General features: G+C 41.9%; 1 protein-coding gene across 1 annotated transcript in view; it reads left to right on the top strand.

Annotated features, from left to right (window-relative positions):
- The window catches only part of LOC145352943 (single-minded homolog 2-like), a 104,368-nt gene that overhangs the window by 31,808 nt on the left and 54,374 nt on the right, over positions 1-18,186 (top strand). Inside the window, exon 4 of the mRNA XM_080203251.1 lies at positions 10,137-10,245. Within this exon, the coding sequence (XP_080059377.1) occupies positions 10,137-10,245 (109 nt within the window). The remainder of the gene's footprint in view (positions 1-10,136; positions 10,246-18,186) is intronic.

Raw genomic sequence — 18,186 nt, forward strand, 5'->3', positions numbered from 1 at the left:
TGGTCATTCGACCAAAAGACTTGCATGCAGCCTTGGTGAGACCCCATCTGGAGAATCACCATGTGGAGATGGACTGGAGTGGCACAGTAAGAAGTCTCACAACACCAGATTAAAGTCCAACAGTTTTATTTGGAATTGCCAGCTTTCGGAGCGCCATTCCTTCAGCAGGTGAGTCACTCACCTGTTGAAGGAGCAGCGCTCCAAAAGCTTGTGATTCCAAATAAACCTGTTGGACTTTAACATGATGTTATGAGACTTCTAATGAGAATCACATTCAGTTTTGGGTAGCTCACCTCAGAAGGATATACTGACTTTGAAGGAGGTTTAGGGCAGATTGGCCACAGTGCTTTTTAAAAATTTATTTATGGGATGTGGGTGTGACTAGAGCAGCATTTGTTGTCTATTCTGAACTTCCCATGAGGAGGTATTGGTCAGCTACTTCCAAAACCTGCTGCAGTGCCTGAAGCATAGGCACAGCAACAGTGCTATTAAAGAGGGAGTTCCAGGACTTAGACCCAGTGACAATGAAGGAACAGCAATATATTTCCAAGTCAAGATGGTGGGGAACTTCAGGTGGTGCTGTTCTCATGTATCTACCCTCTTTGCCTTTCTAGATGTGATTTGATTTGATTTATTATTATCACATGTGTTAGTATACAGTGGAAAGTATTGTTTCTAGTGCACAATACAGACAAAGCATACCGTCATAGAGAAGGAAAAGAGAGGGTGCAGAACGTAGTGATACAGTCATAGTTAGCATGTAGAGAAAGATCAACTTAATATGAGGTAGGTCTATTCAAAAGTCTGATGGCAGCAGAGCAAAAGCTGTTCTTGAGTAGGTTGGTATGTGAGTTCAGGATTTTGTATCTTTTTCTTGACAGAAGAAAATGGAAGAGAGCATGTCGAGGTGGCTGGGGTCCTTAATTATGCTGGCTGCTTTTCCAAAGCAGCGGGAAGTGTAGAGAGAGTCAATGGATAGGAAGCTTGTTTGCATAATTGACTGGGCTTCATTCATGACATTCTGTAGTTCCTTGCAGTCTTGGACAGAGCAGGAGCCGTACCAAGCTGTGATACAACCAGAAAGGATGCTTTCTATGGTACATCTGTAAAAGTTGGTGAGAGTCATAGTGGACATGGCAAATTTCCTAAGCCTCCTGAGAAAGTAGAGACGTTGGTAGACTTTCTTAACAATAGCGTTGGTGACCTGGACATCTAGAAATCTGAAGTTCTAGACCATTTCCACTTCATCCTCATTGATGTAGACAAAAGCATAGCATGTCCTCCTTTGCCCTTCTAGATGATAGCGGCTGCAGGTCTAAGGAGCCTTAGTGAGCTCCTACAGTGTGTCTTGTAGATGGTGCACACTGCTGCCACTATTGGTAAGTGGTGGAGGAAGTGAATGTTTATGGAATGGGTGCCAATCAAATGGGCAGTTTACAGGGTTGAATTATTAGGATCATGTGGCATGGGCTTGTCTTGTAGTTCCTTGAATAGAGAGGATCAAGGGTGATCTGACCTTGGCCTTGATGGCCGTATGAGTGCAATCTATTACATCCTGGCTGCAGGGGAACCCACAAAACCTCATGCTTTCTCTGCCTGCATGCCCTGGTCTGCCCTATTATTGATGAACATCAAGACATGTCTAAAGATGGCATCAGCCATTTGCTTGACATAATTGTGTGCGACTGATTGAGGGAGGACAGTCAGATCTCTCACTGAGCCCTGAAAAGAACTAGAGGCATATAAGTTGAGGGTTACTGTGACCTTCAAACCATCATCATGTGGTGCCTGCTCATGCAGCTGGAGGTCATTTCAGGACCTATCAAAGCATATTGCTGACTGGCCAGAACTCTACCACCTCACCTTCCACAGAATCGGAGGATCCAACAACAGAAATCTCCATTTATCTCGGGTGGGAATTTCCAGTCTCGCCAAGCAGGGCCATAAAATTCCACCCACTATGTCGTTACAGAGACACAGCCTCCTGCATCACTGAACGTTAAATATTTAGAGGTAGTTGCAGCACGCCTACACAGTCTAGCCACTAGATAGTGATGTCTTTAGCATTCCCGCCTGCCTTGGCCTCCCTACTGGTCCTGCACCAAGTAATCCCATGCCTCTCCTTTTAGAAGTGTCTACCAGGATGCTGCCTACACTCAGCTGGCCTCCTGTCCCTTTTGCCCCTCTCTTTCTCTTCAGAGAGGCCCCACCAGCAGAATACACTAATCCCATTGGATCAGATGCAGAGGACCAAAGCTGTGGAAATGAGAAATTGCTGAGCTGGAATCCTTAAGGATACCTTCCAAGGAAGATGAGGTTCTGAAATGCTGAAAGGTACGCTTAAAGACTTAAGACTGCTAAGAAACTCAGCAACAACTCCATGTTCACATAGTGACAAAGGCACAATGACAGAGAAAGTGCTGCTGCTTTGGATGAGGAAATGCAAAAAGCCTGATTCATATGCCCACATTTTGATCAGACAAAGAGGTGAAAATCACAAGGGCAGCATTAAATCACTTTCTATTGGATTGTTAATGGTTTTAATTGATCCTTTATTTGTCGGGAGCGCACACCTGATTTGTGCTTCTGTACACCAACCTTAAAATGTGTGAAGACATCAGGAAGCACTCCTGCCATCATTGGATGATATTTTATGTTCAGCTGGGTCAATCTTGTGCCCTACCCCTGCAGGGCAGCACAATGGCACAGTGGTTAGCCTTATTCCTCACAGCATCAGGGACCTGGGTTCAGTTCCTGACTTGGGCCACTGTCTGTGCAGAGTCTGCATGTTTTCCTCTTGTCTGAGTGGGTTTCCTCTGAGTGCTCTGGCTTCCTCCCGCAGTCTGGAAGCTGTGCTGGTTAGATGCATTGGCCATGCTGAATTCTCCCTCAGTGTACCTGAACAGGCACCGGAATGTGACAACTAAATTCTCCCTCAATGTACCCGAACAGGTGCCAGAATGTGGCAACGAGGGGATTTTCATAGTAATTTAACTGCAGTATTTATGTAAGCCTACTTGTGACACTAATAACTAAACTTTAAAACTTTGTATAAAATTCCACCCTATGACTTTAAATTTATGGCAAAATGAACAGCGTCATGTGACCTGTTCTGCAACCTGCATTCAAGTATGCCTGGGTGGTTTGATTATTAGAGATCAAAGGAAAGCTTAGATTGTTTTGCTGTGAAAGCGATGTAAGACATTTATGCTTAGAGCCAATAGCAGCAGCTTGTCTGTTAACAGAGTTGTAAAGTCCCGGAAAAGTATTAGGTTGTCAACAGGTCATCACCAGTTGTGCTGTAAACTGTTGAGGTACTTCTAGGATTAAATAAACTTTAATCAGCATATCTACTTGGATCCAATTCTAATGTAGTTCACAATGCCACAGGGAAGACTGTAGAGGAAGCCATTTTTGAAATCAGGTTACAGTCTTCCCTAGAAATCAATGAATATCACAGATAATAGTTTTGACTTGTCTGCAAAATTGCTTGCCTTTGTGAATGACCAGATTTTCATAATAAGAAATTTAGGTGATTAGATTGACCCCATTGTATAGAGCTTGAAATAAAAGTAGAACAGGTGAAAATAAAGCATCAAAGTGTGATGATCTGGAGACAGCAAGTGTATATTTTAAAGTAGATATATTGTAGGAAAGGAAGACTGAAGTAGGTAATGGAGGCCAGAGTTATGAGTACTAGGAATAAATGAATCAGGCTAGAAATCATGAGATCGGTGTTGACTCAAATATGGTGAGTATATAACAATAGAAAAGGACGTAAAGAATATTTGGAGTCGGGGAAATGATTGGAAGTGTCAAGGTCATTTATAAAATACATAAAACCAATTGCATAAAGGGCAGTGCTAAATGTTGTGGCCGATTTTTGAACATGACTGTGTAGAATGGAATGTTTCCTATCATCTATTTCCCATGCAATGCATGGTGTGATGACTGGTAAAATGAGCTCACTGCTGTGTCCATTATTCCCAATCAGCCTTGTTGGAGGAAGAAGGCAGGATTGGCTAGAGTTGTGCATCAATTCATTAATTACCTGGAAAGAAAACTGATATATAATTCAGATGACTATAATGGCAGTGATGCTATTGTCATGTTTGCTGGGCATGTGCCCTTCCCATGACAGCAAGGTTGGTGTCATGTCCAAGTGGCATTCACAAATAGTTTACAAATAGTAACCATCAATATATAGAGTCAGTCCCAAGCCTAAGGTGGCATGTTATTATTCAACTCTCAGAGTAAACTCAAATTCAGCAGAATGGGATGCATAGTGCACACCCCCGTACAAATAGTGTGCGCCATGTAATAAATGGCGCACTCCAATCATGTAATTGCTTTCTAAAACTTAATATCAGGGAATGCAACTCATAAGGCTAATTTTTGGGAACAAAAACAACCTTTGAAAAATGCTGCCGCCTCAGCATTTTTAATACTTTACGCATTTTACTCATCCAGAAGAGGATTTTGAGTTATAACTTAGGTTTCTGGAATAAATTTGAATTTTGTAAGTCACAAATAGGTTGTGATTGTAATTATTCTTATGAAAGTTTCAAAACAGTCCAGATTCATCTGTTTTGAATTAAGATCTCCCATTAAAATTGGGCAAGATTCCCTATTGCAGTGCAGTTGAGCAATGATTATCAAATAATCCCAGAGGTGCACCATTCTGCTGTAAGTAATTTGGTTAGCAAGCTGTTTGTCAATCACCAGTTGGAGTATTTTAATTTGCCAGAGACCTTAACATATTGTTATTTCAAAGCTTTTGCAATTATGAGGTTTATAAGATTGTTACACTTTGGATGGTGTCTTTAACTTCAAGGTAAAAGTTATGGTGGCCGTGTAAGCTGTCCAGAAGTGGTTTTCTTGTTTGATTGCCAGAAATAAAGAATCACAAAGAATGACTAAATGGTTAACCAGGAGAAAGAAATTAGAGTGTGAGAGGAAGCCAGCTAGAAATGTAAAAGAGTTTTTACAGGCAGTTATAAAATAAAAGTGTAAGTTAGGCGAGTGTTAGTCCTCCAACGAGTGATAATGGGGAGTTAATAGTCAATAACAAGGAAAAGATGAATAAAATGTCCAAATATTTTGCTTCTTTCTTCACTATAGAGTTTACAAAAACATTCTTGTAATAGCTGTAAATCAGGAGGTGGAAGTGAAAGCGAAACCTGGTGAATTTACAAATATTAACAAAGCAGGAACGAGTAAACTGACAGAGCTGCAAGTTGACAAGTCCCTGGATCCTGAACGATTTCGTCCCAGGGTCTGAAGTGAGGCCGTAGATGTGTTTGTGTTAATTTTCCAAAATACACTCGATTCTGGAAAGGTTCCTTCAGACTGGAAAGGACCGAATATAACCCCTCCCTTCAAGGAGGAAGGAAAGCAGAAAACAGGGAACTATGGGCCATTAGCTTGACATCTGCTGTGGAGAAGATACTAGAAAAATCATTAGAGAGGTTGTAACTGGGAACTTAGAAAAACAAAATATATAGGTTGAGTGAGTGGGGAAAAATTCTGTCAGATGGAGTATAATGTAGAAAAATGTGCAGTTGTTCATTTTGGCAGGAAGAATGAAAAAGCAGAGTGTTACTTGGATGGAGAATGGCTGCAGAATTCCAAGATGCAGAGTGATCTAGGTGTTCAAGTGCATGAATCACAAAAGGTATAGCACATAACCAAGAAGGCTAATGAAATGCTTTCCTTCATTACTAAAGGAATTGAACATTAAAGACTAAAAACAGATGCTGAAATCTGAAAATAAAAAAAAGCTGGAAAATCTCAGTAGATCTGGCAGCATCTGTAAGGAGAGAAAAGAGCCAGATGACCCTTTGTCGAAATTCATCTCCAAATTCCATGGCCTGGGCCTCGGCTCCTCCCTCTGTGACTGGATCCTGAACTTCCCAACCCACAGACCACAATCAGTAAGGATAGGCAACAGCACCTCTTTCATGATCTTTCTCAATACTAATGCCCCACAGGGCTGTGTCCTCAGTCCCCTACTAAACCCCTTATAAACCTATGTGTGGCCAAATTCCCCTCCAACTCAATTTTCAAGTTTGCTGATGACACCACCATAGTGGGTCAGATCGCCACCAATGACAAGACAAATTACAGGAATGACATAGAGAATCTTGTGAACTGATGCAACAACAATGACCTCCCCCTCAATGTCAACAAAACAAAGGGGATTGTCATCGATTACAGGAGGTGTAGTGGACAATGTGCCCCTGTCCACATCAATGGGGACAAAGTAGAAATAGTCAAGAATTTCACATCAACAACCTGAACTGGTCCCCCCCATGCTGACAGTATAGTTAAGAAAGCCCACTAACACCTCTACTTTCTCAGAAGACTAAGGAAATTCTGTACTGTCGGGTTTCTATTCTTCTATTTCTAAAATTCGGCATGTCAGCTATGACTCTCACCAACTTTTACAGACGCACCATAATAAACATTCTTTCTGTTGTGTCACAGCTTGGTATGGCTCCTGCTCTGCCCAACACCGCAAGAAATTACAGAAGGTTGTGAATGTAGCCCAATCCATCAAGCAAACCAGCCTCCCACCCATTGACTCTGTATAAACTTCCCACTGCCACAGAAAAGTGGCCAGCATAATTAAGGACCCCACACGCCTGGACATACTCTCTTCCACCTTCTTCCATCAGGAAAAAGATACAAAACTCTGAGGTCACATACCAACTAACTCAAGAGCAGCTTCTTCCCTGCTGGTGTCAGATTTTTGAATGAACCTACTTCGCATTAAGTTGATTGCTCTCTACACCCTAGCTATGACTGTAATATTACATTCTCTCCTCCTACATTCTACACTGCACTCTCTCCTTTCCTTCTCTATGAACAGTATGCTTTGTCTGTATGGCATGCAAGAAACAATCTTTTTCACTGCATATTAATACATGTGACAATAATGACCGGAATTTTACTGACACATCCACCCCAATTCCTGGGGCAAGCAAGGCTTGGAGAATAGCACTCCCCATTGGCTTCGGGCTGGATCGTAAGATCCTCAGGTGGGCAAGGTAGTAAAATTCTGGTGAATAAATCGAATCAAAAAAACAAACCACTGTACCGCCACCTCAGCCAAGGTATGTCTTGCTGCTGGGCAGGACATACCTAGGCATAGTGATGGTGATATCTAGGACATTGTCTGAAAGCTATGCTTCCGTAAGTATGACTATGTCAGGCTGTTGCTTGATTGGTCTGTGGGACTGCTCCCCCAATTTGAGCTCAAACCCCCCAGTACTTTGCAAGGTTGACAGGTCTTAATGGGGCATTATCGTTTCTTGTGCCTAGGTCAATGCCAGATGATTGTCTGGTTTCATTCCTTTCCTCATCTTCACAATGATTTGAGTGCAATTAATAGTCAACCAAATGACTGTGGGTCTGGAGTCACATATAGGCCAGACCAGGTAAGGATGGCAGGTTTCCTACCCTGAAGAACATCAATGAACCAGGTAGGTTTTTAATGACAATCAACATGATAATGATAATTGAGATTGGGTTTTAATTCTAGGTTCACTAATTGAATTCAAATTTCTACGGCTGCTGTGGTAGGATTTAAGTTGTGTCCCCAGATTAGGCCAACCTCTGGATTACCAGCCCGGTTATGCCACCATCTCCACAATGTAAAATATCGCACAATTGGAAGAAGTCATGATGTGGAGATGCCAAGCATTGGACTGGGGTAAACACAATAAGAAGTTTCACAACACCAGGTTGAAGTCCAACAGGTTTATTTGGTAGCAAACACCACTAGCTTTCGGAATGCTGTTCCTTCATGGTGAGTCACTCAAATATCCAAAATATTTACCCCTCAACTGTAAGGCAAAAACCAACTAGCTGGTCATTATTCCTTTGTTGCTTGTGGGATCTTGCTGTGTATAAATTGATTGCTGCATTAGTTACGTTACAAAATGACTACACTTCACCATTATTGAACTGGCTGATAAGCTTTCTTGGACATCCTGAGATCATTAGTGTTGCTCTACAAGTGAGTTATTTTGTTTCTTACCGAGAGATGTCAGCTGAGACCTGTCTGACCAGCTTCGCTTCACAAGGTAGAGTGTCGCCAAGTTGTGCTACTTTCTGCAAGTTGACCTGCAGACACCTGACCCAGATTTAGGCTCTTCCCATAGAAATAAATGTTATCAATGAAGCTATCATGTGACCAGATCCTTCCAAAACCAGCAAGGCACATTGACTATTTTTGCAGTCCATAGCGCACATTAATTATTAAGCAAGATATATGTTTGCAAGGACCAACACCACCGTCACTTTCCTTGTCATAAGGACGCCACATCCAAATCAGAAGCAGATTCTTCACCAGGTGATGAGACCTGCACAAGTGTAATGTCTTAAAGACGACACCAATGTGGGTATCCAGACTAATCATATAACCCCCAAGATTGACTTGGTCAGAAAATGTTAGTGCTCAAATACTATTGAGGTGCTTCCTGACCACAGCAACATTTTTATAATGGTAAGAATCCAGAAGCCTTCATTACAACTCAACCCACAGAAGGACATGAACATTCGGGGAGACTGTGAAGGGAATATCTGCATGTATGCATTGCCACAATAGTTTGCAATTTAAGTCTATGCCATGTATTGTGAATCATCATGGGAAATGTGTGTGCAAAAGTGAAGAATATCTTTTCTCTTTGCATTCTTCCCGATAGCAGCAAAGCTCTTCATTTATTACAGCCAGCTGTGAGAAACCCAAGTGCATTGACTCAAATGGTAACCTTACTGCTGGAAACGGTTTGTTATTTCAGAACACAAGATACACCCAATCTTCATCAAAATTGCACTTGTGCTGTAGTGGTTTGCTATTTTAATTTCCCGTTAATGAATATGCTTTGTGAAAAGGATTTCATTTCCTGTTGAGTACTGAATTAGTTGATCTCTGCTGCTAAAGCAATTGATGTACCACCATCAGCTTCAGGCCAACTTTTTTATTCATTCATAGGATGTGGGCATTGCTGGCTGGGCCAGCATTTATTGCCCATCCTTGAGGACATTTAACAGTCAACCATACTGCCGTGGGTCTGGAATCACATGTAGGCCAGACCAGGTAAGGGCGACAGATTTCCTTCTCTAAAGGACATCAGTGACCCAGATGGGTCTTTACGACAATCGATAATGGTCATCGTTAGACATTTGATTTCACATTTTTACTGAATTTAACTTTGTTGGGGTTTGAACCCAGGTCCCTAGAGCATTATCCCAGGTCTCTGGATTACTAATCCAGCGATAATACCACTACATCACAACCTCCCTAGGCAAGAGACATGATAAAATAAAACCATGAAATGGAAGACCAGCTTTCCTACTGAGCCTGTAGCAGCAATCCTTGTCCAACAAGCTTTTTAAAAAATTGACCCTTTTTAGCCTTCTTCTGCCTCTGACCCAACTGTACCAGGGCAGCCTGGCAGGAAACACTCTGTCATTTCCCACTAAGGCTGAAATCAGAGTTGGTCTCAAATAGACATATGTTAAACTGAACCCTGTCAACTTTGGATGGGTTTCCTTGCCACTGAGCAGGTTTTGTTTTCTTCATTCATGGGGCATAGGCACCTCTGGCTGGCCAACATCTATTGCCCATCTCTAGTTGTCCTTGAACTGAGTGACTTGCTGCGCCACTTCAGAGGACAGTTGAGAATCAACCACATTGGCTTGGATCTGGACTCACATGTTGGCCAGATCAGGTAAAGAAGGCAGATTTCCTTCCCTAAAGGATATTAATGAACCATATGAGTTTTTCCAACAATCGACAATGGTCATCAGTAGATTCTTAATTCCAAATATTCGTTATTGAATTCAAAACCACCATCTGCCGTGGCAGGATTCAAACCTGGGTCCCCAGAACATTTCCTGAGTTTCTGGATTACTCTTGCAATAATTTTGGATCTTGCAATAATACCACGAGGCCATCACCTCCCCAAAAATCAGGCTGGCTCCAAGGTGAGGAAGTGACCTATGAAATCTTACCTGCTTATTCATCCAGTTTCAAATTTCATTTTATAAACAACTCAGGCAGAGTGGTCAACATATCAACATGTTGACGTCCACAGATTTAACAAGGTCTGCCGTGTTTTCATTACCAGGTGGAGCTGACTGGGAACAGCATTTATGAATATATACATCCCTCTGATCATGATGAGATGACAGCTGTCCTCACAGCTCACCAGCCTCTCCACCCTCATCTACTGCAAGGTACCATCTGATTGACATTCTCCATAAACTGCATTTAATCTAAATTCATGCCTAAACAGGGTGGCGTTCCACACACAGCTTTCAGCTGCTCGTATAATTCTCAACAAGTTATCAAGACTTTTTATAAATGCTACAAGAAATCAAAGAAGTTAGGAAGAGTGTGTGACCAGAAATGAATAAAAATGTGGTCCATGTGGCACAGTGGTTAGCACTGCTGCCTCACAGTGCCAAGGACCCGGGTTCAATTCCCAGGTTGGGTCTCTGTCTATGTGGAGTCTGCATGTTCTCCCCATGTCTGTATGGATTTCCTCCAGGTACTCTGGTTTCCTCCCACAGTCCAAAGATGCGCAGGTTGGGTGAATTGGCCATGATAAATTCTCAGCGTACCCAAACCAACGCCAAAGTGTGGCAACAATGGGCTTTTCACAGTAACTTCATTGCGGTGCAAATGTAAGTTTGCTTGTGACTAATAAATAAACTTTAACTTCATATTCAAGCTTTATCAGGACATGGTACTTGCTGAAATTTGATTCACCATTTTGAAACTTTTTACAGTGCATCATCTAAAATGCTAATCGCCTTCCTTCAGGAGGTCATGCTTGTCAAAGTACATTACCTCAATCACTAGCATTCTTACTCTGGAGTTCTGACATTGAGCATACTTCAAGACTTGAGCAAAATGCTGCTCCAGCATAATTCCAAGTGACTGCTGTTTTATTAGATGTGCTGTCCTGTGAGTGTGATAGTAAAGAAAGATTGATTCAGACAGCAGTGAAAAGTCTGGCGGTGTTACTCAAAGCAAAGCAGAGGCCTCTCTTTTGGCCTAGTCAGGAATTTCCCTTAAGCACACAGTACCTGCTCCATTTTATGTGCAAGAGTTTGCAGTGTTGCAAATAATCAGTGCACTTCCACAGATAATATCCATTGCTTTTCAAAGTAATTAATCAATGAAATGCTTGGGGATATTTCTGAAAGACACATTACATCATAGAATGCTACAGTGCAGAAGGAGGCCATTCGGCCCAATGAGTCTGCACCGATCATAATCCCACCCAGGCCCAACCCCATCACCTCATGCATTTACCCCAGCTAGTTTCCCTGATGCTTAGGGGCAATTTAGCATGACCAATCCACCTAACCTGCACATCTTTGGACTGTGGGAGGAAACCAGAGCACCTGGAGGAAATCCATGCAGAGACAGGGAGAATGTGCAGACTCCGCACAGACAGTGACCCAAGCCCGGAATCGAACCAAGATCCCCGGCACTGTAAGGCAGCAGTGCTCACCACTGTGCCACCAATAAATGTGAATCTATCCTCTCAAAGATATACATGTGCCTTTGTATTTCAGGTATTTATGAGCTGAGAAAAATTATTTCAATTTTTTTTGAAGGAAGAGTTCCACAGTTAAATAAAAACTATGTTACAAAGCAAAGTTTGGCTGACATATCCATACACCACGTGTTAAAATTTGACCTAAATTCAAATCTGGCACAGGTTGACATGTCTCCATTCTCCCGACAGTTGTATGGTATTAAGAGCTGGAGTAGCCTTGTTTCAGTATCATGAGGTCCCAAGGCTTAGCACCACATTGGTCATTTTGCTTTCTGCGAATGATGTGCAAACTTTCTTCTTTTCCCTCATACTTCGGTGATTTGTTTCTTTTTGTGTGCGCTTATCAATCAAAAGGAGCAAAGTCAGCGAAAGCAGCAAACATTGCAGGAGCTAGGCAATGAACAAGGTTTTCTGCATCAACTTGCACTTCACCTGACTGGGCAGTGTTTGAAACAAATGGTTTCATTTTAAGTTTATTTATTAGTGTCACAAATAGTCTCACTTAACACTGCAATTAAGCTAGTGTGAAAATTCTTTGGTCACCGCACCCCGGCCCCTGTTTGGGTACACTGAGGGAGAATTTAGCATGGCCAATGCATCTAACCAGCATGTCTTTCAGTCAGTGGGATGAAACCAGAGCACCCGGAGGAAACCCATGCATACATGGGGAGAACATGCAGACTCAACACAGACAGTGACCCAAGCTAGGAATTGAACTCGGATCTCTGGCACTATGAGGCAGCAGTGTGTTAACAACTATCTCACCGTACCGCCCTGTGATGTTCGAGAATGGGAAAACATGTCTTCTGCTGGAACTGACACATTGGGCAGAGTTTTACCGGCACGTCCGCCCGAGTTTCGTATGATTCCAAGGCCAATGGAGATTATCATTCTCCGAGTCTCGCCCACCCCTGGAATCACGACAGACATGCCAGTAATATTCTGGCCATTGAAGAGCATTCTGCTCTGCTAAATCACTCAAGCTATTCCATTTAAAAGAGAAATCAGGAAACATTTTATTCCAGACAAAGACTAATGGAAACCTAGAATTCTTTGCCTCATAAAAAGGTAGAAGTTGGGATATTTGGAGCTTTTAAGACTGAGTAGGGTAGACTTTTGTTGGGTAGCTGTCAAGGAATATAGAGTTCATATGGGTAAACGGAGTTAAGATGTGGATGAACTATGGGCCAATTACAGCAGTTTCAAGGAGCTGAAAGGCTTACTGATTCCTGTATTCCCAAGAAGTGAGGGTTAATTGGACAGAAAGAAGATCAAAAGGAATGAAATCTGATCATCAAGCATTTTGTTTGGACAATATCCAAAGGAACAAAATAAGTATCTCACCCACCAGTAAGTAATGCTACTTATGTTAAGAAGTGGCAATCTCATCTTAATCCTTTTCCAAAGAAGAGTCAATAAAGGAATCTAAATATGCTTTTTTTCTCTACAAATGCTGCCAGACCTGCATTTTCTGTTTTTATTTCAGATTTTCAACAGCTGCAGCATTTTGCTTTTATTTTAATTCTTTCCTTGCCTGTTTTTGAATACTTTTCTTTAGATCCTGATGGCATTATTTAAAGGCACAAACTTTGACCTGTTACTGATTCAAACAATGAGAGCTTTATACAGCTTGAAATGGAACCCACTGAATCTGCTTGCCATTTTATTTATGCACACAATCCCCTTACATTGCCAAACTCTGCCCCTCCATTATATCAACAGCATTCAGTTTAAACAAGGATGTAATCAAGAAAGAAAGCAACTGCTGATAGAACCCTAAAGTAGCGTTCCATCTAATATATTAACCTACCTTTTCTCTATTAGACACTTATTCATTTGCCATACATTTGCAATATTTTCTGTTTGCATAGCTCAATAGAACATATATCTTCCCTTTTGCAAATTTCCCAGTTCTCTGTCCAAGTCATGTGTCAGTCTCTGGTTAAGTGGGATGGCAACCACAACTAAACCTGGAATTTGTAAAATAATTACTACTTCTATTCATCCACCCTCTAATAACAGCAACACAGTGGCACAGTGGGACAGCACAGTGGCACAGTGGTTAGCACTGCTGCCTCACAGTACCAGGGATCTGGGTTGGATTCCCAGCTTGAGTCACTGTCTGTGCAGAGTCTGCGTGGTCTCCCCATGTTGCATGGGTTTCCTTCGGATGCTCTGATTTCCTCCAAAAGGTGAGCCGGTTGGTGCATTGACCATGCTAAATTCTCCCTCTGTGCACCCAAACAGGCGCTGGAGTGTGGTGACAAGGAGAATTTTGCAATAACTTCAATGCAGTGTTATTGTGAGCCTACTTATGACGCAAATAAATAAACTTTATTTTTACCTTTACTTTTAAGAATTATCCCCACATTTGAATTAGATTTTTAAATATCAGATTTTGAAAACTATACCACATGCAAACTACAAGAAGGAGAAAACTTCGACCTGAAATGTCAGTTCTGTTTTTATTCTCCACAGATGCTGCCTGACCTGCTGAGTATTTCCAGTGCTTTCTGTTTTTACTTTCAGCACATGTTCTTCCTAAAGTACAAACAACTTTGCAGATACTTTTAATAGTAATTGACATGGGTCAATAGGATTTTAGTTTTGTAGATTGAGAAATCTTTCACAAGACTTGTCACAATTTGTAATGCGCTCCAGTGTAATGTCATCGGTATATTCCAAGTCCATCTCATTCTTATATAAAGTGATTCAGAGCATTCCCTTCGCAGACATCTTAGGAATAGGATTTACCATTCAATCCCAATTCAATGAATTGCTTGACCAGAATTCTCCAGTCGTTCATGCCAGGATTCTCTGGTCCTGCTGACGATGTACCACCACCACCACCACCACCACCACCACCCCTGCCTGCCCCCCCCAGCTATGGGTTTCCCAGCAGTGTTGGGGGGGCGGGGGGGAGGTGCGTAGCTTCAGTGGGAATTCCCATTGACAGCGGTGGGACCAGAAAATGTGCCACTTCCCACCACTGAGGAAAACTCCGGGGGCAGACCAGAGAACCTTACCCTTTACAAAATTATTTACCCAGCCTCTCTATTGTTTCCACAAAGAATTGTATAGGTTGGCAAAATGCAACAGGCCTTTTAGAAATCTACAGTAACTAACCTCGATGTTGTTTTCCTGCTAGTTAAACAACTAAAGCTAGGTGTACTACCCTACCATTTCCTGGCTGATTTCTCCCAGAGTGATTTTCCTTTCTGAGACATCACAGAGTTCTAAGATATTAGGATTTATGATTGGTCATCATTAAGTGCAAGTGATTTCTTTAATACCATTTGCCTTTGAATAATCTTTGCTACCAGCTCTGCAATTCCAATATCCACCTCCCAGTGAAAGCTGAGGGAAATACTCAAGTCCTTACTTCATTCTCCGAAACAAGTGTTTATCCTTCTCTACCCTATTTTGACTGGTTTTACTGCTGATATTGCTATAATTGACCATAGCAGTATATGGTTCTACAATCTTCCCCTTGTGTTCCTCTCCTCTTTCCTCACCTTCCTTTCTTGTAGCTTTCCTATTTTCTCTCTTTGCACCCTAGTTCTGAATTTTTTTGAGATCTCCCTAGCATTGGTTATTGTGTTTTTTCTCACTTCTAAAAGTAAAGTTTATTCATTCATCACAAGTAGGCTTACATTAACACTGCAATGAAGTTACTGTGAAAATCCTCGAGTCACCACACTCTGGCGCCTGTTCGGGTACACGGAGGAGGATTTTGCATGGCCAATCCACCTAAACAGCACATCTTTGGACTGTGGGAGGAAACAGAGCACCTGGAAGAAACCCACACAGACACAGGGAGAACATGCAAACTCTGCACAGACAGTGACCCAAACCGGGAATCGCCCTGGAGCTGCGAGACAGTGTGCTAACCATTGTGCCACCATGTCATCAAGTCCATTACTATACATCTAGTCCAGTATTATACTACTGCTTTGGTTGAAACCAACCTTTGCTTAACTCCAATGAGATGACTAAGCCAGCATTTATTACCCACCTCTACTTGCTCTTGAAAAGGTGATGGTAAGCTGCCTTCTTGAACTGCTGCAATGCTGAAATCTAAGTACACCCACTCCGTTGTTTAGACCAGGAGAGTAATTAAACCTAGATTCTTTTAGTCAGTACAGTTTAGCAGTAAATTACATTACACCTCAAAGAAGCCTTAAGCATTACAGCCAGGAGGTGGGGTGAAGGAAATAGCAAAATAAGACAAACATTGCAAAAGGAGTAGAACAAGTTCTGTGAATTCAAAACACCCAGAGAACATGTTAGAAGTTAACTGATGAGTTCAAATCTTCTGGATTGGAACAACAAGATAGTTTAAGCCACAGTTATTTAGCCATTTCATGTTTACAATTCAGATCATGGTGTTTGTTACGTTGGTAGTCGTGGTTATGGGAGATATTGGACAGATTCCTCATTCTACTCAGTAACCAGCACAGGCCTAGGCATTCCTAATTCTCATCCATCAGCAACTTTAACTTTAATGTTTTTCTTACCCGCACTTAGTTCCTTTAAGTTAAAGGAAATATATTTGTGTAAAGAGGTGAGAGAGAAGGAGAATTGGGTCAAGTTGTCCTGAATATTTGAGTAACAAATTGGAGCCAAAAGTGGAAAATGACGGAAACAGCCCACAAATTTGGTCAGCGAATGTAGCCAATCTCCAGCATCTGTTCCTTCTCTTTTTGTTGCCAATTAGAATCAATCAAATGTCCCCAAAACACCTGGTCCTGCTTAGGCCAATATTTGAATGTTGCAGTACTGTGGACCTAATTCCTTCTTCAGACTGTTGCCTCCATCGTTCACCACAAAATGTCCCTCCGCTAAATAAACAAGCACCAGTGAAATTTACTGTTTGATGTAGCTATGTTTCCAGAATTGCGCAGCATTTAAACAGAGGAAAGCAAGTAACTGAAAAGCTTAAACATAAAGGTCAGAATTTTCCAGCTGTTCAAATTGATGGGATTCTCTGATCCCGCTGCAGTGGGTGGGGATTTGGCTGAGTGCCAAATTCTCCATTCTTGCTTGCAGCAGCAGCAATGCCGGAACATTCTGGCCAAAAATGTTTTATCATAACAGTAAAATAGTAACTTTGTGAAGGCTTTGGCAAAACATTAATCAACAAACCAATATAAGATCTAACCAATGGTAAATTACATAACCTTTTTCAAACACAGAGTTTTGAGACTGATGTGCAAGAGACCACAGAGAACCATAGAATCCTTACAGCCCATTGAGTCTTCACTGATTCTCCATAAGAGCATCTTATCCAGACCTAACCAGCCACATCCCTTTAACTCTGTGCCTTTACCATGGCTAATCCACCTACTCTATTATACACACCTTGGGACATTAAGGGGCGATTTAGCATGGTCAATCCAACAATCAAAGGTTAGATTGGAAACGGAGCTACTGAGACATAGGGATTCTCAGATACGGAGTAACCAGCACAGCTCACACAAAAACAAATGTCCTCTGTTTGCAAGAAAATAAAAGAACTCCATCCAAGTTAGTTAGTGCCCAAGTAAGAAAGGAGTGTCATACAGTCATTGAGATTTACAGCATAGAAACAAGTCCTTCAAGCCAACTTGCCCATGCCACCCTTTTTTTAACCACTAAGCTAGTCCTAATTGCCCGCATTCGGCCCTTTTTACCCATCTTACCCATCTAACTGTCTGAATGCTTTTTAAAAGACAAAATTGTATCCGTTTCTACAACTACCTCTGGCAGCTTGTTCCAGACACTCACCACCCTCTGCGTGGAAAACAATGCCTTTCTGGACCGTTTTGCTGCTGCCTCGGCAAAGCATTGAGCATAATTAAGGACCACATGCACCCCAGACATTCTCTCTTCTACCTTCTTCCTTCGGGAGAAAGATACAAAAGTCTGAGGTCACGTACCAAACAACTCTAGAACAGTTCTTCCCTGCTGCCATCAGACTTTTGAATGGACCTACCTTGCATTAAATTGATCTTTCTCTACAGCTTAGCTATGACTGTAACACTACATTCTGCACTCTCTCATTTCCTTCTCTATGAACGGTATGTTTTTCCTGTATAGCAAGCAAGAAACAATACTTTTCACTGTATGTTAATACATGTGACAATAATAAATCAAGTCAAATAAGAACATAAGAACTTAAGAAATAGGAGCAGGAGTAGGCCATCTAGCCCTTCTAGCCTGCCCCGCCATTTAATAAGATCATGGCTGACCTGAAGTGGATCAGTTCCACTTTCCCGCCTTCTCCCCGTAACCCCAAATTCCCTTGTCTATCAGAAATCTATCTACCTGTGACTTAAATATATTCAACAAGGTACCCTCCACCACTTCAATGGGCAGAGAATTCCAGAGATTCACCATCCCTTGAGTGAAGAAGTTCCTCCTCAACTCTGTTGTAAAGTGCCCTCCCCCCCTTATCTTGAGGCTGTGCCCTCTAGTTCTGGTTTCCTTTCTAAGCAGAAAGAATCTCTCTACCTCTACCCTATCTAGCCCCTTCGTTAGCTTGTAAGTCTCTATAAGATCCCCCCTCAGCCTTCTAAACTCCAACGAGTACAGGCCCAGCCCAAATCAAAATCAAACTGTATCTCTC

The sequence above is a fragment of the Carcharhinus amblyrhynchos genome, chromosome 15, assembly GCF_965287045.1.
Source record: "Carcharhinus amblyrhynchos chromosome 15, sCarAmb.v2.hapA, whole genome shotgun sequence".
In the NCBI taxonomy this organism is placed as follows: domain Eukaryota; kingdom Metazoa; phylum Chordata; class Chondrichthyes; order Carcharhiniformes; family Carcharhinidae; genus Carcharhinus; species Carcharhinus amblyrhynchos.